This window comes from Copadichromis virginalis, linkage group LG15, assembly GCF_057382275.1.
Source record: "Copadichromis virginalis isolate Kocher_CV1m ecotype Utaka linkage group LG15, C_Virginalis_male_GT1.1, whole genome shotgun sequence".
Classification (NCBI taxonomy): Eukaryota; Metazoa; Chordata; class Actinopteri; order Cichliformes; family Cichlidae; genus Copadichromis; species Copadichromis virginalis.
The window spans coordinates 2,369,741-2,393,579 of NC_140632.1; the positions used below are offsets into that span (position 1 = coordinate 2,369,741).

The following is a 23,839-nucleotide window of genomic DNA, read 5'->3' on the forward strand; positions in this document are numbered from 1 at the left end:
TGGTCCGTTTGTTTTGCTGCTCAGACGCGGCTAGTTCAACTTGCCACAGCGCGGAGAAGCTGAGGGTTGTTCTTCTGATGGCTGTCTTCCGCATAGCGTGAATTCAACCTCTTCTCTTTAATTAGCATCTAACGGTCGCTTGTATTCCATGTGATTCTGCTTTGTAGTTTTTGTTTTGTAGTCTTATCGCAAGGTTAAATTCATTGGCTAACGTTTAGTTAGCTAGCTGGCTAACGTTTACAGGAGTTTCCACTTGTTGCTAGCCAGGAGGAGCATCGCCCACAACAATGCCAGGATACCCTTGGTTCTCGTGGTTTCCTTGACAGATATCTGTTTCCTTATGTGTGGTCAAAACAATGGTGACACGGCTCCCATGTGTTGTGACAGAGTTATCAATTGTAAAAAAGAAAAGAAAAAAGTTCATAGGCATCCCATTTTCGTTCTTAATCTGATTAACGGTGCACTTAACAGCGTTTTCCGCTGATGAAAGTAGTGCTGCGCCATACTTTGCGAAGTCAGCCGTTTACGGTGTCCGCTCCTCGTCTCAAAGTATGGATATATCCAGCGACTCTGACTCATACGACAGGACCCCGGACCACCGGTCACGGCGGCGCGAAGCCCACCGCAGACCTGGCCGGGACAGGGCGAGAGGCAACGGGAGAGAAATCGACGGGCGAACCGTAGACATCTCCGAGAAAATCAGCACTCTTGCAAACACCTTACAGGTACTTTGCGCAGGTTTGCGTCAAAAGACATGCTATGTGGATCTGTTCAGGGTCCACCTGCAAGCATTCACCTGTGTTTGTCCCCAACCATACGACCAAGTCAGGTGTTGGGAGATAACAAATCACTTAGGTATAAGTTTCATCTCATCATGGGCTGGGAACACACTGAACAATGGTCTGTTGGCCTTTTTTCGGCAAATTTTCAGTATCAGACTCTTTAGTTACTGCATTTAAATGATGTTTATACACTTTTTAAATGTAGGGTTTTCCATCAGTTTATGGTTCAATTGTTATTATGTAAAAGAAAAGAAAAATCAATTCCCGTGTGAGAAGGCAGCATAATGCAGTGATGCTCTTCCTTGTGTTTGTCTGATTCAGAGTGCTCCTGTTTTTGTGTCTCTTCTTTGGAGAATTAACCTGCTTAAATGGCATGTATTCCCTATTTACATGAGTAATAAATGGATACCAGTCAAACTTGCCACAAAAGATTTAGTGTTGGTATAAATTCATAATTAACATTCATAGTTTGGGAATGAAAAAATAACCACTGGTGTCAGAGACATCCTTTTGTCTCTCATGTGCTTTTTTCCACCTGTGGTTTCCGGCTAATGAAAGCACCTGTATATATAATAAAATGAATGGATGGATGGATAGCTCTGTATCCATAGCCTGTTTTGAATCCTTAACACATTTCAGCAGTCTTTAACTGGAAGTGTCTTAATGGCAGGACACCAGCAGGAACTTGACCAAAGTAGACAAGATGCTGGGTCAGTACAGGGAGCACACAGACGACCAGGCTGAAGCCATGGCACTGGTGAGATGCCTGTTCTCTTAGATGTCTTCTATTTTATTTTATTGCTGTACTACATATGTTAAGGCTGTTTTATTCTGCTTTATTTAGCTATTTTACGTTATAGAGCCATTTAGGTTTTTTTCTTGAGTTTACACTTGAAGTTAGTTTCATTTTTTAAAATTATTTATTTAGAATTTGATGATCGATGTCCTTTTTTTCCTTATTTAGTTTGTTTTGTTGTCTTTTATTTAAGCTGTTTTGCTGTATGTTTTATGTTAAGGCTACTATAATACAAGAATTTCCCAAAGTTTGTGATAAATAAAGCACATCTTAATTCTAGCAGTTTCACCCACTAATTTATGCCTTTTTATTCAGGTTTTTTTAAGTGAATGACACTCCCAATTTTTTGCCAACTATATGTTTATTAGATCAGTTTCTGCTGACAGCATTATACATCAGTATACATAAGGCAATCAACAAGGACAAACTGTATGGAAAAGAAGGAAAAGCCCCCAGAAAAATAGAAAAATGGGGAGTGACTTCTTAGGGGTCAGTTTGCCAGTTGAACCCATTTATCATACACAGCTGCATGGGGCCTTTGGTAGCAACACTAAGCAGTCAGAGATGGCTGGTTAGAGATGGATCATCAGATGCTGACAGTGAGGTCAAATCCATTCTCTCTAAGTATGTTAAGAAAGGGCCCCAAATACGACACTCCCATTTATGCTTAAAAACAACAACAAAAACGTCTCTCTGCCTCCTTCTAAGTCATTTATACTTTTTCATGCATCAGCTTAGGGAGAACCTAGAGGAGTCAATCAGCCAGCTGCAGACACAGAGGCGATCCAACGGGGTTCGGAGCTCCTCAGCCTCCACCCTGCATACCAGCGACCTGGAAGCTTCCTCAGGATCAGGTATGAAAAAAATGACCAGTAGAACCAGTGATCGAGTTTTGTTTAGTAAGTCTTTTTCAGAGTATGAAAGTGTTCTACTTCCTGCTATATGTTTATATTGTTTGTTAGTTTGCAAAGCAAACCTCTGATAAAATGTATGCTTGTGATTTCAGAAGGCCAGCGTTTCTACCCCACTTCTCCACTTAAGGATTACACGAGCCCTCCAGGAAGGAGGAGGAGGTCTCAATCTGCCAATGTTCGCTTCAAGGAAACAAGCCTGGAAGGAGACGGTGTAAGGAACAACAGACCAGCTAGTGCTTCATTCACGTTCAGCATATTGCCACTAGAGGGCATATTGGGTAGATCCACATAGAGTATGTTGTATAGTCCAAAAAAGTTACTTTTCACTGGCCACAGTGGAAAATGTCATGGGGTCAAGGAAAGGTGTGAAGGAGACTTGATAAGTAAAGAGGAGGATAGTGTACGCTAGACTCCTTTACAGTGTCACAGCGGATGTCTGCTGTATTGAAAAGTACAACATCCACAACATAGATTAGAAAATGCACAACTTACTCCACCTCAGCATGTTCTTACCAGCTGAACAACAGTGGAACTTAAAGGCACTTTGATCAGTTAATACAGCTCATAATCTGAAATTAGAAAGTTTTTATAAATCTGCGTTCTTCTAACAATGCAAAAGCTCAACAAGAAGCCAATTTTATTGTAGTCGTGTAAGAGTTAAACTGTGGTTGTTGCTGTGTGATAAAAATTAAAAACATAGGATCAGGTTGTGGACATGGATGTCATGTTTAATACATGAGCTGTGCTATCTTGTCAGATTTGTTGATCATTTTCAGTCGCTATAGATTATGGGAATGACCTCCTACTTTCCTAAAGAATGGTGTAATGTATCCTCTGCTGATGGAGGTAAAGGAAGCTTTGAAGCACTTTTATTCAGTTTTTGTAGAATTTGTGCAGCTCTTACTGTGACTGCCAAAACAATACTTCTGGGTCATTTAACTTAATTAGAAACCTCCTAAGCAAAATTGGCTGTTCAATTACAACCCATAAGTGCAGTATCGGGTTCTGTGGATGTGTCTCTGCTGCTGCCGTCTTGGTCAGGGATTCTGACTGTGGCTACTGACGTTTTCCTGACAGACTTTTTTGCTGCTATTTAATTTTTTGAATGAAAGAAAGCATCAGGTGATATGCTGATTTATCATCTCCTATTTGAATAAACCTCTTTCATTTGATACATAACAATAGGTTATCTGCTGAACTTGATAAGCGGTTAAGAGGATGGATAGAGAGATGGATAGTTATGATAATCCAGTAACCTAAATCCAGTATTTCAGGGGATTAGTCTGACACTAAATGAGGCTAACAAAAATTAGAAAAATAGATGAACATTTGAATCTCATGAATATTTTTCATAGTGTAGGAGAAAGCTGGTTATTATTTGTCAGTCGGCTATGTCACTTTTATGTGTTATCGTCTTAACTAGTCCTTAATTAATCTGTATGTGTGTTAAATCTCTTTAATGACACTGATGGGACATGGAGGTTGAGGCAGAGTTCAGACAGACTGTCCTGTTTGTTGAGTCCCAACTGAGAAAGTTAAGAGACGATTATCAACAGCAGAACTGAAGATAAGAGAGTAAATAACTCATCTACAGCTCTTATTCCAAGTCAGAGTTTCACAGAATCAGACTGTAAATTTATTTAAGTGATGGGAGTAATCACATTAGTTTGATGGCCCAACAACACAAAAAGGAGCCGGAGGATTGGATTACTCTTTTTAAACATTATATCATTGAACTGTTTATGATTACTAATGGTAAATGGACTGGTTCTTATATACGCTTTTCTAGTCTAGCTGACCACTTAAAGTGCTTTACACAATTTGCCTTAAAAAACACTTTTTTCTAGTGCTTCTATCTAACACTCACACACAGTTACACTCTGATGGATGCATCGGAGAGAGATTTGGGGTTAATATCTTGCCCAAGGCATGCAGACTGGAGCAGATTGAACCGCTCACCTTACTGGTCTATCACCTGAGCTACTGTTCATATAAGATGAGGATTATGGTGTAAACTTACCTCTGCATCCTGTATAATAAATATAGTTCTAGTATTTGTAACAAACCAAAATGCCTCCTGAAACTTTCATTGTCAGGAGGCACAGCTCTCTGAACCAATATGGCATCTGTGTGGTTGCATGTTTTCACTGGACAGCAGCAATCACCTGTAAATAAGACATTTATTACGCCACCTTTGGCCTAACGTGTCAGTTCAGTTGAATTTAAGTCTTTTTATAGCACCAAATAACAACAACAGTTAGCTCAAGGCACTTTATATTGTAAGGTAAGGATTGTAGAATAATAGAGAGAAAACCCGAACTATAGCACAGTCCCCTATGAGCAAACACTTGGCAGTGGGAAGGAAAAACTCCCTGTTAACAGGAAGAAATCTCTGGTGGGACTGGACGAGCAGGGAGGGGCGGCCATCTGCCGCAACCTTCTGGGGGTTGAGGGGAAAACGGGATAAAGGAAACAGTACTGGGCAGAGCCAGAGATTAATAATGACTAATGATGAAATGCAGAGACATGAGTGACAAAGAAATACTGAGTGCATCATGGGAAACACCCAGCAGTCTAGGAGGGCTCAGGGTCACCTGATCCCGCACTAACAACTGTACATGCTTCATCAGAAAGGAAAGTTTTAAGCCTAATCTTAAAAGTAGAGACGGTGTCTGTGTCCCGAATCCAAACTGGTTCCACATGACCTCTTCTAACATGGTGATATGAGGTACTTAATATAAGATGGGGCCTGATTATTAAGATCTTGTATGTGTAGAGAAGGATTTTAAATTCACTGGCAGCCAATGAAGAGTCGCCAGTATGGGAGAAATATGCTGTGTTTCTAGCCCCTGTCAGCGAGAGTGCGCTCACTGCAGCATTTTCCATCAACATCATTTTATTCACATGGGTTTTCATTTGTGTTAGTTTTTCCCTTTCAGATATCTGTAGTGTGTTTTCACGATGCAGCGATGTGGAGCGCCGCTCAGCCGTGCCCTGCTCGTGTCTCGCGTTTTGTATTCAGCGTGGGTTTGTGGCTGTCTCACACAGATTCATACCCTGCACCAGTCCATGAGGGATCTGCGTTGTGACCAGCAGAGACTGTCTGATGACCTGGATAGAGAAATCCTCCGGAGGAACCGGTATCTGAAGTCTGAACATAAAAGCTCATACCTTCTCACACAACACATTCACAATTGAATTTGACAGCTATTGTTTTTATGTTACTGCAAAAGTCATTTTATGGCCAAATCTCCAATAATGGTTTGTTGTTGTCAAGTAGCATAATTAAACCGTTAGCCAGAGCAGCACTGGTGCTAGTTTCTCTTTGCCAAATTAGAAAAGCTGCAGAGTCGTTCAGACACACTAAATACGATTATTCTCATTTGTATTCAGTCTGACTGCATTGACCTCTGAAAAAAATGCTCATTACAATAGGTTGTTTTTTGAAAAACAAATGTGGCTTAGTAACAGCAGATGGCTCTCTTACAGTTTATTAAATTGAAGAGCGATACGTTTCCAAGAGCATTACTATGTATGTCGCACTGTTTTGGTAAGCCACAATGAATGCAAGCAGGCTTTTATAGTCTCTTCTTCTTCACTTCTGTCCACAGAGTCATCAGTTTAAGTTCTCGGCTCTGGGAAGACAGTGTTGGAATATTGATCTTTTACTTTTCATATGCACCGAACATAAAAAAAGTTTTTTGCTTGGGGTTTGCAAACAGAAGCACGGTTTCCAGCTCTGTGAAGTCTCCTTAATGAAAAGGTGATAAAAGTGTCACAGGGAACTTAAAGAGACGGCGCCGCGCAGTCAAAACGGATTAGAATTTGACATTTTGAAGTTATTAAAAATCACTCCTACCCAGCGCCGCTGACCAGAGCAAATTGATCCAGCGTCGTATTTCAGCATCCGAAGCTGCATAATTATTTTTTAGTGCTGTCAAATAATGCATTTATGGGTCCTGGAATAGTATTTCCAGTGTTTTGCAGTGTAAATATTTTCAGCCAGCTTGATTTGTCTGTTTTTGTTTTTTCCCTTCTTTTGTAGGGCTGATATTGACACCAGGCGGGCGATGGAAAGCCTCACAGAGCACATGACAGCTTCCCTGAGACAGGACTCAGTGAGTTGTGGCTGTGTATTTCATTGCCAGTACTTCAAGTGTGCTTTCTGGCTCTGTGAATGTGTAAAGAAAAGCGGAGGCATCCAGAATTTAAGGCCATCGCATCACAAATTTTGATGGATGAAAGCTGCTGTATAAAGCATGGAATATGCAAATAGCTGGAGTTTCTGGAATAGAAAATGGCAAAAGACAAATGGCTTCCTCTTTTTTTTTTAAAGTAGGCTCATAGTGCTCCAACTTTAGCAAATATTTCCCTTTAATTTCCAGGCACACAGCTTGTTACTGCACCATCAGTACTGTGACAAATACACAGCCCCACATGACGCCCAATATGTTTAATATTTTTTATCTCATCCTGTCTGTGGGCGTGACAAGATAAAGCTTTTTACAGGTGGATATGATGCTTCCTGATTAGGCAGGGAGGCGCTGCAACGCGAATGTAATACACTCAGTCAGTTATGAAAGATATTTTTATCATCCGCACTTTTAATTTCCTGTTTTCTCATCTATCGCACGCTGATGCCATTCCTGCGGCGGCGCGAATGTTCGCGTGACCCGAGGAGCGCTCATTCTCTCTCTCGCCGTCTGTAGGTGTCGTCTCGTGTGGAGCGGCGTCTGCAGGAGCTGGAGAGAGAGATGCACGGCGAACAGAGGAGCACGGGCGGAGAGAGGAGGCCGGAGCAGCGGGCGGCCGCGTCTGACGAGCCGCAGGAGGTGACACTCCTCCTCGCCACTCACCTCCCACACCTGGCTCTTATCGCTAGGGGCAAGATGGAGGCACATGAATTCAGTGGAACGATTTAACTATAACTAATGACCACATTCATTTATTAGAGACAACACTTAAAAGCGCCAAGTGAATATTAAAGTTATGACTGGCATCCGTGTTACCTGGTGATCAGCAAAGTTGATCTTAATCACAAATATATCTATAATTCATCCAAGATTTTAAAAATGCAAATTCTACAATAGATTATACAGCAACACAGAGTTCCTGTAGTAATACAAGCCTCGTGCAAATGTGATTATATATTTATTCGTGTTCCTTCTGCCGTTGCATAAGAATGTGTTGGTCCGTGTTTCCCACAGATGTGTGTCATGAAATGAGGCGCACACACTTTCAGAATGGAATTATTACCAAAATAATACGTTTCTCTGGCAGATATCTAATTGGACAAACACTTGTGGAAAATAAATGAATAATAATAAACACAATGAGCTGCTTCTCAGTCCAGCTTTTCATCAATCATTGCAGTTTAGAAGGGATAACGACAGCGATCATTCTGCTCCATGTTTTGGGGAAGCATTTGCATTAATATGGAGGACAGCAACAAGCACAACCTGGCCCCGAGCCAGCCAGCAGGCGAACAAGAGATGGAAAGGGTCGGAGCAAAGGACCTACTTTCTTTACCAAATAAGAGCGAGGGGATTGTCCGGTGTTAAATCGCTGGTGTTTTTGTCTAAGACTGTCTAAGACCTCTGTCAGTGCGCCCCAGGGTGGCTGTGGCTACAATGTAGCTGCCATCACCAGTGTGTGAATGTGTGCGTGAATGGGTGGATGACTGGATATGTGAAGCGCTTTGGGGTCCTTAGGGACTAGGAAAGCGCTATATAAATACAGGCCATTTAAGACTGATACAAAAGTGCTGAAAGGAGTGTGTGCCAAATGTGTTTGGATTACCAATAATACACCTCAGCAGCTTACCCAGGTAAAGTCTGTGAATGGGAAACTGCTTTAGAAAAGTTTGGATGGCATTTTAGGCGCAAATAAAGAAGAGTTTGTTTTGCTGCGCAGCATAAAGAAAACAAGCTCAAATTCATCAGAAGAGTGAACACTCAATGAAAATATAATAGATGTTTTGAGGTTTACTGGACAATCAGATTTATTATGTACAGACGGGCTCATCAGCAGTTTCACCTTTAACCAAAATAGTCTTTGAGATCAGTTGGAAAGGTTACACGTTCAAATCTCTCTTTAGTCCTTCTTTGTCACATATGCAGAAATTTGGCTGATGAAAGCATGTCAGTAGCACCTTCCACAAAACAGCGCGGGGCTTTCAGGCAGTCTTTTGTTACACTGGGATTTTCCCAACATAATAACGCTGCCATCTGTGGTACAGAGATATTACAGTGAAAGTATAGTGGACCGTAGAAACAAAAACAGGTTGTCTGTTCAGAATTTGTGGGAAGTCAAAATAAGCATACTTGGTGGGATTAGTGAGCTTCTACAGGTTTAGATACAAGGATGGTTATTCTCCCTCACAAATACAGTTACAGAGCAGGGAAACATCGAGGTTTCTAGTGGCTTTCATGCTTACTGTACCTTCAATAACCGATTCTATAAGGTTCTTAAAGCTCGTTCTGCTTTATGAGACTATAAAACACACTAAGTAATTGCGTTGTTATAGTGCAGATGGTTGCTAAGCAAGAAATTGCTGCTCTCTTATATTTAATGCCAATCACGATCGTTGTCAAGACGTGATTTGTCTAAAAGCACAAGTGGCTGTGAAAGCGCTGTCATTAGGTGCACTTTAGTGATGTAGCTTGATGCGCATTATCTTGTGTTATTACTCATTTCTATTGCTACTTTACATTTAACCACACAAACCCTCCACATTATAGATCATCAGCATAATGCCGCTTAATGATATTTCTTGGTTCATCTGTATCTTCTCCCAATCTGTCACATCTGTTGTATTTTACCGGTGAACCACAGAGGGGCGCTGTGTATCCAGACTGATAACCTGTGTGAGCAAGAGTTTTTCAACACGCTGTGTAGTGATGGTAGCTACCAATTCATTTGCATCCCTCTCCTCTGTCGTGCCCTAATGGGACACCAGCGGGGCCCAGGGCGATGGGAAATAATGCATTTGCCCAAAAATTAAGGGTAAATAAACAAGCATGAGGAAATGAAGAGGAAAATAATCTCTTTCACTACTAAAGAGCAGGAGAGGAGGGAGAGCAGAGGGCACATTTATTCCCCACCGATGGGCCCGCTGTGATGTGAATCAAATAGATGATGAGTCACTTGGGTAGATGTTATTGCTAGCAGCCGGTAATTCATCACCACAGCCCGCTTAGAGTGAGTGGGATGGAGTGGGATCTAAGCTCTTGTACAAATCCACCATGGTGCCAGTATCTCGTTCCAAGAAAAAGGCGATGATGATGGGGGGAGGGCAGGGGATACTGTGATGCAATAGCACTTCTCATGTGTCATCTTTATAGTGTCTCACAATAATACACGGTGTTTCCTGCATGGAATTTTGTTTGTGTGTTTTAGACTTTAGGGAGATGCCAAATTGGAGCCAGTGAAAGAGCGGAGAAGATGGCAGCCAGGCTGCTCAAAGCAGACAGGGAGAAATCCAAGGTAAAGAAACTGAGTGTTAAAGGAGCGTTTTTGCATTAGAGAAAATTTGGGATGATCTAAACGCCTTCGAGAATCTTGGTTTCAGTTTTTGCCGTACTGCTTCAACGATCGTTTTAAATAAGGCATGCAGAGACTTTATTATTGCATTGTAGCTGAAAATGACATTGAAACTTTCTATTTAATGTTACGGTTTTCATAATTGCAGTAATACAAATTATAATGTTTACTTTTTATTTACTGATATAGAAAACTTAATTGTGGCTCAAAATGTGAAGGCTATGATTTGTACTTATTTGACAGATTGTTCATTTTCTTCTTATTTGGGAATTTTTGTTGAACAGATATGTCTATTATTTTCCAGGCAAGGAAAGTTAAGTTTAAAACATTGAATTTGTTTTGATGATTTTTGTTTCGTTCTGCTGTAAGTTTCTGGATTAAACCCTGATACTGTTCAAATTCTGAAACACCTGTTCATGTAAATTGTTTTTGCTTCGCTGTCCTCAGATGGGGCAGGAACTAGAGAGAGCCAGAAGACTGCTGGAACAGTCAGAAGATAGCAGAGAGTCCCTCGTTCAACAGGTTTGTTTGTCCTCTGCCTGATTGTATGTAAACCAGTAAAGCTCATGAGACAAAACAGTAAGATGAGAAGAGACTTTTTGGAAATCTTCAGTGTTGTTCTGCCTGCTGTCAGACAGTCGGATGTCTTTTTTCTGCGTTTTCTTACACGGCTGATGATCCCCAGGTGGAGGACATGCGCTGCGAGCTGCAAAGGACAAGGGAGGAGAAGACGGGGCATGAGAGGGCACGGCTGGAGACTTCTCGGCCCAGTGCTCAGCCACATGGCAGCTATGCTGACAAGGATGGTGGAAGAGGTGGGCTGCAAGGGCCAGGTATTCGGTTGTCAGGGGAGAAGAGAGTGTATGGATGCAAGTTAAATGGATGGTTTTAAAGATTGCTGTGCCAGTGGAAATGGATGCTAAGATTTTGTTTTTTAGGATGACAACTTTCGGGTTTTAAATGTACAGAGTTGTGAAATGAAACACCGACAGCTCTGTTTCCTTCTTTTGCTCAATACTCGGGGTGTTCAGTAAAACACAGCAAAACAGCACAGTTACAAGCGAGCAGCAGAAATGAAACGCAGAGAAGGTGACGCAAGACAACAGAGCAAAACAAAAAATGCAGCCTGCTCACTGTGAAAACTTGAGTGTGGACTTACATTCATTCACAATGTGTTCACAAGATATACTGAAATTTTTAAATCGTGGGATGATTTATCTGTCACGTGGATGCTCGTTTTAAACATTTTCAAATAATAACATCATTGTGTGTAGCTCATCTCTACCAGCCAAAATCTTGGGCTTCCAGTCGATCTATACTTAACTAGGCTTTTTTTACTCATGATGGCTCTGCTGTTGTTTTTAGGGGGGGCTGCGAATCAGAAGAAAGAGGAGCTAAAGCCTCAGTCACACAGGCCTAGAGGGCGGTCAGTGACCACAGGAGCAGGGTCCTATCACTATCAACAACTGTGTACTCCCTGAATGTCTGGAAAGGGGTTGCAGGCTGTTGCCAGGGGAAATCAGTTGTTGTGCAAAGAGGGCGCTGCACGTTTTTGTGATTGCTTTCACAATTTGCGTTGCACTTTTCAGTTCCACTCCTTTGAAAGAAGTTTCTGAGTGTTTGCAGACAAGTCTCCAGGACGTTTTTGGTGCAACCATTCTAACATGACATTTTTTGCAATCTCGTGCAACCTCTTGCCAACTGTGCAGGAAATATGCACTTCTCCCTAGCAACTGGTGGTTACCAGGGAGTCACTGACCCGTCTCTAGAGCTGCGTGAGTGGTGCTGTAGCACCACTCACACAAGCTGCCACCAACCTCCAGGAACAATTTGCAAGCAGGAATACACATTTTTCTCTCATGACCAGAGGTTGCGAGGTGGTTGCAGACCAGTCTGTAGGCGTGTTTGACTGGGGCTTAAAACTGTGTTTCATAGAGAGGATGGACACAGAGGCAGCCCAATAAAAGATTAAGAACAGTATTTTTTATATTTAACAGTAAATCATGCAAAGTGTAAAACTACTCTAGTTGAGTTCAAGAATAAAAATAAAGTTAGAAGCTTATCTTACGTCCCCCGTTATCCTCGTGTCGTGTTTTTGTGTTTCTGTCTTGAAGGTTTGATTGGTTAATGCAGAGCAAAGTAAAAAGGCTTCAGTGCCAGCAAGAAACAAGATGGTGAAAGGAAAACTTAAATGTTGGTGAGAGGACTGAGAATTGGTTTGAACTACACAGAATATCAAAGATTTATTACCATGAAAGGAGAAAAAATTGAGTGTATATTTGAGAAAAATATTGAAAATCCAACTCTGTGCGTCTGTTTTTTTTGCAACATTGATTTTAGGACATCAAAGTGTCTTTAAAGGCAGTGAAAGCTCCAAAATGAGAGATTCTTTAAGTGTCTCACGTTTTCTAGAAGGTTAGGTTATGTAAGGGTTTGTGCTGTTTAGTATTAGGTTGAGTGAAAGATTATTTCTTAGTTCATAATAACTTCATTAAATCCTCATAGCGTGCTTCTACAAATCAGTACTTAAGTTGTGGAGAATCCTTCATGAGTCGCAGAACTTTTCACTACTTTTGTATTCTGTTCGCCAGATGTTTGGTCGGTGACCAAAGTGACCAAGTCTTTAACTTTAGTGGCCCATGTAGAGAATATCATCCACGGCATTATACCCATTGTGAGCTCTAGGAGCAGTGGGACCACGCCGTGTGGCACCTGGGGGGACCAGCTGTTGCTGAAGGACAGTTTGCAAAAGAATTCTGAAAATAAACTGAGAGTGAATCTTATTACATTTCCCTTAAAAAATAAACCCAAAAACCCGATGCTGTAGCTTACCTGTTGATTGTCATTTTTGTTCCACTTTTTTTATATTTTGTTTCCACCGTGCAGTAACAGCACTCTGGATGTACGTCTGCTGATAGTGGTGTGCATGTGTCAATAGATCGCTCAGACCTGGAAAAGGAAGTGGCAGAACTGCGTGTTCAGCTGTGCAAAGCCTCGGTCCGTGGTGAAGTCGAAGAACTGAAGAGGGCTCTGGACTGTAAAGAGAGGGAGAGGGTCCAGCTCAGCTTACAGTTGAAGGTGTGTGCGAGTCACAGGTGGTTCAAAAAAGAAAGACGGTGCATTTCTCGGGTCGTCTTACTCCAAAGACTAAAGAAGTCTCAGCTGGAGTTCAAACGAACACATCACAAGCATGCTTTTGATTCTGCCCATGCTGCTGTCTCCACCCCGTGCTGAGGTTATGTATGTGGGTCTGTTGCTTCTCCTCCACGGTCGCATCCCCTGCCTGCTCCATACCCCTTGATCCCTTTTATATCGTCAGATGAAGCGACATTTGGAATAGATCAGGAGTCAACAGGCAGTCATTTATCCTTCTCAAACTGGTGCAATGTGTCACTCCCATCACTGAAACAAGATGTAAGAAGAAGAAGGAGGGAAAAAAAGAGTATTGCAATTCCTTGCAAAGTTGGGGCGTTCGAGGCTGCAGTTGGTATCAATAAATTGTTAGTAGAAATAGCTGCACTTCAAGCATTGGCACATTTCTCTAATCTCTGATGTTTCTTTTACTGAAAATGTGTTTAAACACCCACACTTCCCCTATTGCAGAGTAGGTGCTGAGAGAATATGCGGGTGTTTGCATGTATCACCTGGGGCGTCTCGTGCCGTTTTTATGTCTAAATCGAAATAGACGTTGGAAGTGTTTCATTTTTAGTGGTAAATGAGAAAAATGAAGTATAATGAGGAGAATGGGATGGAAGATTCAATTTTTCAGTGGCTGAATTTATATACAGTCTAATAGGTCTATGACTAATCAGTGTATGACTAATTACTCCTAACTGACAGCCTTATTCAGTATAAACGCCTAAACGGCAACAGGGTTACCTTATTTACCCTTGCTTTCCACTTCAAACTTGCAACTTCAAAGAGATTGTGATTTTCTTGTGGATATTACGTTAATCCAGAGCAACTCTTCTTTTAGATTACTTTTCAGACCAGCGATGTAGATAATCCAATTGTACGTAGCGTGTAAACACCCTCAGCCGCCTCTGACCTCTCTCTGTCTTTGTCTTTTGTCTCTTTCTTAGCTCTGTCATGCCAACCCTTTATTCTTTATCTTTACTCTAAATATATCACACCTTTTTTTCTTTGCTTCTCTCCTCCTTTTTCTTTTTTCCTACCCAGCATAAACCCATTATTCCACTCTCCCTTTTTCCTGCTTCCCCAACCCCCCCCTCACACTAGCAATAGTCACTCACTGAAATAATCTAAAATGCAATTCTCTGCTCCACAGAGACACACACCTTGACCTTTCTTTTCTATATATACAAGGAATTATCGTCAGACCTGGCGGTGCGAGAACAACAGCAGCAGCGAATGCTGGAACAGCTGAGGGACATACAGGTCGCTTAAATAATCAACCTTTTATACTGAAGTACACTCACATGATGTTTACCTCTTTATTCTAAGCCACAACTTTATCAGATTTTAATATTAAGATGTGAATAAACTAATCCTGTGGTAATAAGATGCTTGAGATTCTTCTTGTATGGGAATGGTTGCACACGATTTTATATTCTAAAGGATGAATATACATTTTATTCATAAATTCAGTCTTCCTTTCAGAGCCGAGGGCAAGCAGAGAGGAGAGAGACGGAGGCATTACTCCTCGAGAGCACAAGGAGCAGAGATGAATTGAAGACCAGAGCCCAAGAGGCTGTGCGCCAGTGGAGGGCAAAGTGCAGGAGACTGCAGAAGGAGCTGGAGGAGGCGAGGGCTCGGGCTCAACTTCATACTGACAAGGCCTCACAGGTTGGTTGAAGCAGATGCTTTCATAGCAGTTTTTTTGGACACAGCTCACAGAAGCAGCTGATCCTGTTAATGTTGACTTTCAGCGCTGAAATAAAAAGCAAGAATCTTAAAACGTCATTGATTCCAGTGAACTGATCTGCCCTGTCTGTAAAACTACATCTTTGCTCTTTTCAAAATGGGCACTCTGCCAATTTTACACATCAAAATTGGTTTCCTTATCTCAAGCAGCGCTTCGCTCTCCTGATTTGGACTCAGCCGGGGTCTAATGAAAGGTGCTAATGAGTGACATTATGGGAAATGTCAGCGTTAAGAGCTTGACCCGTATTAAGGGCCAGAAAATCTAAATATCTCAGCATCCACTGCATTGATTTTGGCTGTTTTCTTTAATCCACCCACTGTGGGTCGAATAACCTTACGGCTGCAGAGTGCTGAATCACTTGATTGCTTCTGCAAAACAACATTTTTCATGAATCATGTGCGAATGTCCAGCCTAGGTTCATATTAATGTGTTCTTTTAACTCTAAAACCACGTGAGAGGCTTTCATCTTTGCAATGAAACGTGAAAAAAGCGTTGTACGTACAGAATACATTGTACTGTGTACAAGATCGTGCCACCGGTTAGCTTTTAATGTGTATTAGCGCAAGTTAAACCAGGACTGCTAAAACCACTTTGCTCTGTTGGCTCTGGTAGTGCTTTCGGTTTATAATTGATCAAAGTGAGAGCTCTCAGGTGAACCACCAAAGGTTCACTGTGGGAAATCTAGCTGGATCTGGTGGGAAACTGCAGCATAAATTCAGCATTAGTGGCAGTTGTGTCTTAAATGCTCCACCTCCGCCCTCTGCTGCTGCTGCTGCTGCTGCTGCAGGTACAGGCTGTGTTACAGCTGGCACCACTGTTAGCTAGAACCAAGCCTCTTTGTTGCTTTGTCTTAGCAGCAGAGTCTGGCTCACGCACAACTTCTGTGACTTTGTTGGTGTGTTGTGAAAAGTGAAGTGATCAATAATGTCTGTACTAAAATGCAGTTATCAGCTTCAGGCAGCAGGGAGAAACAAAACTGTAGCTGTGCTGCTCAGTGAGGTCAGGATACGTGGTTGGATGATGGAAGGCTACAGTTACATACATAATACTGGCAACTAATGTGGACGTTATGGACACCACAAAACTAGTAGTTACAGCCTGTCCTGTTTTCCTGATGTTTCATGTTTGTTAGCAACTTTGTGTTTCTAGCTGTGTTGTAAAATGTGTTTATTTTGTTTAAATGTTTGTTGTAACATATTTTGGGAAGTTTGTATTGCAATTAATTAATTAATCTGAGATAATTCTTGTATGTAGATGGACTTTTAAACCAAATATACAGGAGTCAACAAAAAGCACAATCTGAACTCAGAATATAGACAGAACATTACAACAGGAGTATGAAGCCCTGTGAGCCAAAATCCAGCACAAACAGGAAATATTTGTCCAGTTAATGATTTGCATAATGACACAATTCCCACTGTATGATCCATGTGTTACAAAGCCCAGACCCCAGAGGTCATTGAGCACCTGAGGAGCCTGAATATGTAAGTGTTTGTAAAGTGTAAGGTGAGCAAATGTAATCAAGAACATGCTAATGGTGTGATGTTATCAGCTTCCTGTCCCAAATTGCAATTGTAAATCCTCATAAGAGGCTTGATTGTGATAGATGCTGCTTGTAGACAAGAAAACGTGTAACCACCAGACAGTTCATTGGGTATACCTCACCTGGATCCTTTGTTTGTCTTCAGACTCAGCTTAATGCTTCATGGCTACACGATATAGCAGGGTGCTGGAAACATTCCTCACAGATTTTAATGCATCACACAGTTCCTGCAGCTTCTTTTCAGCTGCATTTATTACGTGAATTTTCCGTTCCACCACATCTCAAAGGTGCTCAACTGGATTCACATGTGGCAGCTGTGGAGGCCATTTGAGTACAGTGAACTCACTGTCATGTTCCAGAACCCAGAGATTATTTGAACTTCGTGGCATCTTTGTGAGAGGATCGGTACACTGTGGTCCTAAAGGCACGGACACATTCAGCAACACCACTGAGGCAGGCTGTGGAGTTTAAAGTGGAGTTGATGCTGGTCATTCTCCTCTGACTTCTGGCATCGACAAGCATTTTTGCCCAGAGAACCGCCTCTCGCTGGATATTTTCTCTTTTTTGGGCCATTCTCTATAAACCCTTGAGATGGTTGTGCAAGAAAAATCCCAGCAGATCAGCAGTTACTCAAACTCTCAGACCACAGCTTTGCCACGTTTCAAAGTCCCTTAAATCACCTTTCTCCCCTATTCCCTGACTCGGCTGTGATGACCATGTTTACGTGCCAAAATGCCCCGAGTTTCTGCCATGTGATTGGCTGAGCCACTTCATTGAATGAAGTGAATTTATATAAACCTTTTATTTTTGGGCTCACTAAAGTAGCTTTGCCAAAATACTCCTTATTTACCTTTTACTGGGCCTTGATACAGTGCTTAGTGACATCAAGGAGAAGGAGGAGTAGAAAAAACTGAATGTGAAAGGATGTTAATCGCAGTCTGACACCAGAAATTTGACCTCTCAGGGATTACAAGTACATCATTTGAAAGTCTGGTGATATTAATATGAGCATCCTCCATTGTAACAATATTTATAAGACAAAGAAATCAGGAAAAGCATAAACATCAGAATCACTGCATCCCTGACTCCTCTCTTTGTTCGTGTTCATTCATCCTTCATTTTGTCTTCGTGTCATAGAGGACGACTTTGTGTCATCGTCCAATTTAAACTTTTGAATAATGCATTTTGAATTCACCCGCCATGACCACAAATAGATTACCGTTGCTTGGTATGTTAAAGTGGTCGTGTTTCGTTAAATAATTAACGCCCGTCTATTGTTATTAGCTTAGACGTCACCCCCCATCGATTCCCATCCCATTCGGACTGAAGGAGTCACCTCCAAACTGGCAGTCAGCACCTTGTGCCTCACAGACAGACAGTCAGACCGACTCCCACCTGGCACACTCGACGTGATGCGAATTAATTACAAAATCATTTTTGCCCTCTTAATGAATTAGGGGAGAGAATCAAGTGCTCAATTAAATGATTAGGCTCTGAGCTGCTGCAAAGTCTCTGCAAATTCCAGTCAAAGCCGGAGTATTAGAAGCAATCTGCCTTGAGCAGACCTGACCATTGTCCCTTATCGAGAAGCTGAGTGCAAGCATTTTCCTATCAGTGCAGGAGCTGGTACTGCATATGTTTCCCCCCGCTCCGTCTCTCTGTCACTCTTTCTCATGCACTCATCATCATTGTCAGAGCTCTTCTTTGTACACCATCTCCCTCCTCTTCTTCATTTGTCATTCTTCATTCATCTTTTTTTTCTCTTCCTCTACCCGGCTCGTTCTCTTTATTGCTCCCGCTCTCTCTCTCCCTCCAGGCAGCCAGGGAAAAGGAAAACTCTCAAGCCCAGCTGAAGGCGCTGAGCCAGCAGACTGAAGCAGCCCGCAGGGAGCTCGCTGAAATCCTAGGCCGCTTGGCCCAACGTGAAGAGGAGCTCCACCGCAAGGACGTGGAGCTGTCGGAGACACACCAGCGCCAGTTGTCACTGCAGCAGGAAATCCGGGAGGTGTGGGGTCCAACACCCAGATAGATTTCTCCTTCTTCATTATTTTAATTACTAGGATTTTAAAATATGCAGCAGTGTTTTCAAATGTCTAGCACTACAGGGATTTTATTGAAAAATCTCAATCGAGTAATCTGAGTAATTCCTTTTTAATTGCTTATTTGTTTTTTATTTTTCATGTAAAATCCAAAAATCCATATAAGATGTTGCATTAGAGTCATTAAAGAGCTGTGATAAGATCCTAACAGGACTCCCAACCCCAGGTGAGGGAGGCCTCAGCCACCCTCGAGGATGAGACTCGGCGTCAGGCCGCCGTCCGAGCAAGACTGAAAGAAGAGAACCAGAGGCTGCAAGAACAAGCTGACACCCAAGCTCGCCGTTTTCAGAGGGACCAGGACGCACATGCTGAGCTCCAGGCTGCCCTGAAGCAGATGACTGCAGCCCACGCCCAGCTCGCCCAGCGGTTGTCTGAAGAGGAGAACTGCAGGAAGGAGCTCCAAAAGAGCACATCAGAGCTTCAGGCCAAGCTGACAGCGCTACAGGAAGAACGGACTGTGCTCAGCAAGCAGCTGCAGCTCGAGAGAGAGGTGCATCAGAAGGAGCTAGACGGCTTGAAGGCCACAATGGAGGACAGCAATGCAAAGAAGGCTCGTGAAGTGCAGGACATGCTACAGGTCTGCTGTCAGGAGCGAGACGAAACACAGGCACAAATGAGAGAGCTGAAGGTAGCTGTGATCATTAAGATGTTGTACAGCTAATGTGGAAATGGATAGCTTAGTATAATCACCGGTATCAGCAAGAGTGAAAAAATCCAGAGGCATTATTTACACGAGTGTCAGTTAGCTGTGTGGTAACTGTTAACAGCCCAGAAATAATCTGACACATAATCTTCAGGCTTTTTTTGAGGATTAAGCAAAATACAAGAAATACATTATTAACTTTGAACAAAACTATTCTTGCTCTTTTTAGTCTTTGTTCTGGGCTAAGCTGCTCGCTGTAGCTATTTATTCTCCAAATCCAAGAATTCTCTCTTTTTAAATATTCCTCATCAAAGCTAAACTCTAAAAACTGCATCAAATGCTTTTATTTTGTCAAACCTTTTCAGATGTTCAAGGTGTCCCTACCCAGGCATGGATCACAGGGCGCCAAACTTTAATTGGCATTTCTACAAATTCAGTGCAGGGTAACGTACCCCAGCAGCTAAACATCTGGTATATTTCCGACCCAGTGAGACACAGACTAAATTCTCATTTAGCGTAATTTTCTTCATTGGTCGTGACCCTGTCCTCTGAGTACTGGTGAATCGAGGATAGCTGAGCTTTTAATGGTGTGTGGTGCCCTGTGGATCTGTGGGGCCATTCTACAGCTCCAAGCGTGAATATTTAAAAACCCAGATATCAGACCCCCTAAAGTCTCATCAAGGCACTGTTGGAGATAGGAACTTCACTTGACTCGGTCCCACTGCACCCACACCCCCCTCCCACCTTCAGTATCTCCAAAGATGAGCCCTCCCGGGTACATTGTTTCTTAAGGGGCATGGTCCTCCCTGATATGGCTGAGTTTAGCCCATTAGCTGCGCTGAATGGCATTAATATCTGACATAGCTCATTGTAATGGTGCCATTTCCAAGTGCAGTAAGGACAAGGGCGTTTGCTGGAATGTTTTTAAATATGAGCCTACAGGGGCGGCAGATGTCCCTCAGAAGCCCACCCAATATTCACGTGTCATAGCCAGAAGCCTGTATTACAGTTATGACACAGTCAACTGTCAGAAATGGCTTAAAGTATTCACATTTCCATGTCCTTGTCCTCTTACTCATGATTTCTCCTCCTCTCCCTCTCCCCTGCCTCGCTCTGTCTTAATCGCTCTCCTTCTGCTTCCCTCCACTTAGAATTTATTTGCTTTTAATGTTTTTCCATTTTTTCCTCTGTTTGTGTCACTCCCGGTCCTGAATAATTGTCATTCATTCCACTTTGCTGTATCCTGTGTAGTTATTACGTTATTATTATATATAGAAAGCTAAAATCTGAGGCTTGCCTTTGCGAGCTTGAGCAGGACTCGTTATTCGTTCTCTTGACCTGTTACTTGATGTTCTCTGGCTTTGCAGCACATAATGTCACGATGTATTGTGAAATCAGCTTTTACTTGCAAGAACTGACTTAAGATGTTTGGATCCACTGATAAATTTGGTGCATAAATTAAATCTGGGTTCAAATCAGTGACATGAGAACTTGTATCTGTTCTGTTTACTCATGGTATTCCCAGAACTGCCACCTGTTTAGTGTTGATAATTTTTTACCCCGGATAAACCGCCCGTGTTTATGATCTCGAAATATTACCTGTGTATCATGGCATTAAAAACATCCACTCTCTTCTAGGCAGATGCAGCGTCAGACAAAGAGCTGTGTGGGGCGCTGCGCATCAAGTTGGACAGGATGAAGGATGAATGTGATAAGCTGGCAGCACAGCTGAGCACAAAAGAGGAGGCGCATGCACTTCTCCACAGAAAATACCAGCTACTCAAACAGGAAGTGGAAGACAAAGTAAGCCTGGCTTCTTTGGGCGTGCTTTTTCCAAATTCTTCGGTTAATATTACGGGCCAGTTGTTAATATATGTGTGTGTCTGTGCAGATGTTACGTTTTAGGAATATATGATATTTGTTGCTTGATAGAAACACAAGACATTTGGCTATGAGCAAGCAGTCAGCGACTGCGTGACAGAAACTGGTTGCTGTTGCAGTTAGGTCCATATGTTTCTGGACACTGACAGGATTTAACCTCTGTACACCACCACAGTGGATTTTAAATCAAATATGACTCAGGTGCAGCCTTTCACCTTTGGTTCACAGGGTTTAACAAAATTATTGCATTAACTGTTTAGAAATGGGATTATTTTCTACATGTCGGCGCTCTCACTCTCAGCAGAGATCATCATCATCAGCACTTTTCCCCAAGAATTGGTGACTTTTTATAACCTTTTTCGCAAGATTCTTCCCCAAAAAGTGGCTGCAGGGAATATCTATAGACAGTACTGTTATCTATAGACGGAGCCCTTACACCCATTGCTCTCCAGCAGCGATAATAACGCTTAAAAGTATAACTCAGTGCTGCAACATTTCATTCCCTTTTTCGTGATTCTTTTTCAAATTCCCAACTGTGGGAATTCTTGCTTTAGCTCAGAGTGAGGCACACCTTCCAGCAGCACTGAGGCTGAGTTCAGTTTGTGAGAGAGACACTGTGCTGCTTCTAACTTTCCCGCTGAGCGATTTCAATCCAGCTGTTTAACCTGTGTGTATCATTTAGTCAGATGGTAAAATCTGAGCCCATCAGGCTTCGACTTTCCACTGTTCAGAAGGTGTTCAGGACAGATAATCCAAACATAAGAAGAGTTCCAGGGGTTAAGTGGTGCCAAATCAGCACTATTTTAAAGAGTCTTTATCAATATGTCCTTAGTGGCTTCACAACAGCTGATGAAGTATTGAATCCCAATTCACCTCTTTGACAGGACCCTGATAAGTTGCATGGGTCTTTTTCACAGGAACCATTTATTGATTTGAAATCGTCTGCATGCAGAAAAAGGGCTCTTATTAATGTAACATGGGCAGTTTATTATCTCAGGGACAGGGTAATGATCCATGTTCCCAGGGCAGAACTGATCACTTGGTTTCCATCCTTGAATGTATTGATTGACTGTGTCCTGGTAGAGACCCTGAAACTACTGTAGCTAAAGAAACGTAGTATCTGCTTTTTGAGAGGAAACTGAACAAGTCTCTGATGCCCACGGTTTTTTGTTAGTCTGAATGTGTTTATTGAGGAAAACCAGAACATCTGACAATAATCTTGTAACAGGTGACATAAATGTCATTTATGCTACGAAAGAAGAAAAAAAGTTCTTATCAGTGTCTTTTAAACTACAATGGCATGAATTGAAACACCTGCTAATTTGCAGCACCTCTACTCCGCTCGGCTGTCTGCCGTTCTCCACAGGTCAGGTCAGCCGAGCGGAGACGTGTTTCGGAGTCGGAACTTGTTAAGTTGGAGCAGAAGGTGTTGGAAATGGAATCGGAGCAAGAGGCAGTCCTTACATCTTTGGGCGAGGAACTAGACGCAGCCTGTCGCAGCCTGGCTAGGAACGGCGAAGACAAGCTCCAGGTATTTCCTGCCTATTACATTTTGTTTGTGTTTTGAATGGTGTCGAATACTGTCAGCTTGCTTTTATACATTCACAGCACATTTGACAAGCACGGATCATTTTCTAAGTAACAATCTAGTCCTGCCAGTCCACATACTCTGGAGAAACGTGTATAGTCCTTCCGGTCGTTGCTGCACTAGATGCAAACTTAAACAGTCTCTTGTTAGGTTTGCCTCTCTTGTCGGTTCATGCTGGACAGTGTGTGGCAAGAGTAGGTCTCTACAGGCTGGAGTGTTAGTGACAGCAGCAGTCTTGTTTTGTCCCACTGTTTGCTCAGTTGTTGTTAACTGTCAGAATAATAACATTGACTTGTGCTGAAGAGACCTGTTCTTGTATTGTGATTTTGCATAAGGCTGTGTCTTCTGTTTATTTGCCAGTGGCAAGAATAACAACTATTTTGAGAACCTTGGAAAGTATTTTACAGTTGGTTACAAGTTTTACCTGATAAGCTTGTGTGTGTGTGTGTGTTGTTGTGCTTATATAAATGTTGCATGTGTGTGTTACCAGAGACAGAAAGTCCAAAGGAAATACTCGTTATGACTCATCTGTTCTATGGCCTCTGTCCTTATGTCCAAAAATCCATGATGAACAGACACACATGAAAAAAAACATGAAAATCAAGCTCAGACTTTCTTTAACGTCACAGAAAGTGCAAAAGATCAAGTTTGCATGTCTTTCATGTTTTTCTACAATGTCCCATCTATTTCAGATGGAAACGTTTCTAAAGCAAATATTTAGCGTAACGTCTGTGACAGGTCAGGTTGACAAGGCTCATTAATAACAACTACGACTGTAGTCTGACAAAGTAAAGGAGCTGAGAAGAGGTTCTGCACAGTGAGACAGGAAATGAAAATGGGGAGAAAAATAGTAGTAGTGAGTGTTGTGGCTCATTGTGTAAATGTGAGCATCTTTGAATGAAGTCTTGAGGAAAATGAATATAAAAGTGAACTGTGTCATTGCCTTTTAACAGACTGAAGCATCCACGTTCCATACCCCATATCTTATTTGATCTATTTATTTATCACCCACCTGTACATAACCATGCACTTATAAATCTGCTTATTAGACTGTAAAGCCTCCACACTACCTACTGAGTGTATTCTTTAACCCCCCACCCCACCCCCACCACCCACTTCGCTTAAAGCTAGTTTTCCTCTGCTGCTCCAGGCTAATGAACCCTGGC

At 42.2% G+C, this 23,839-nt stretch overlaps 1 protein-coding gene across 6 annotated transcripts in view; it reads left to right on the forward strand.

The window, feature by feature from the left end:
• Positions 1 to 6: 6 nt before the first annotated feature.
• The window catches only part of cep128 (centrosomal protein 128), a 45,721-nt gene continuing 21,888 nt past the window's right edge, over positions 7 to 23,839 (forward strand). Inside the window, exons 1-17 of one of the 6 annotated variants that reach the window (XM_085431328.1) lie at positions 7 to 725; positions 1,453 to 1,539; positions 2,312 to 2,432; positions 2,585 to 2,703; positions 5,541 to 5,641; positions 6,538 to 6,610; positions 7,202 to 7,324; positions 9,891 to 9,977; positions 10,482 to 10,556; positions 10,720 to 10,867; positions 12,973 to 13,112; positions 14,361 to 14,432; positions 14,655 to 14,840; positions 18,279 to 18,467; positions 18,728 to 19,189; positions 20,843 to 21,007; positions 22,452 to 22,616. In XM_085431328.1, coding sequence (XP_085287454.1) covers positions 552 to 725; positions 1,453 to 1,539; positions 2,312 to 2,432; positions 2,585 to 2,703; positions 5,541 to 5,641; positions 6,538 to 6,610; positions 7,202 to 7,324; positions 9,891 to 9,977; positions 10,482 to 10,556; positions 10,720 to 10,867; positions 12,973 to 13,112; positions 14,361 to 14,432; positions 14,655 to 14,840; positions 18,279 to 18,467; positions 18,728 to 19,189; positions 20,843 to 21,007; positions 22,452 to 22,616 — 2,487 coding nt within the window. In that variant the 5' untranslated portion in view covers positions 7 to 551. The remainder of the gene's footprint in view (positions 726 to 1,452; positions 1,540 to 2,311; positions 2,433 to 2,584; positions 2,704 to 5,540; positions 5,642 to 6,537; positions 6,611 to 7,201; positions 7,325 to 9,890; positions 9,978 to 10,481; positions 10,557 to 10,719; positions 10,868 to 12,972; positions 13,113 to 14,360; positions 14,433 to 14,654; positions 14,841 to 18,278; positions 18,468 to 18,727; positions 19,190 to 20,842; positions 21,008 to 22,451; positions 22,617 to 23,839) is intronic. The other 5 variants (XM_085431323.1, XM_085431325.1, XM_085431324.1 and 2 more) reach the window with 5 other exon arrangements.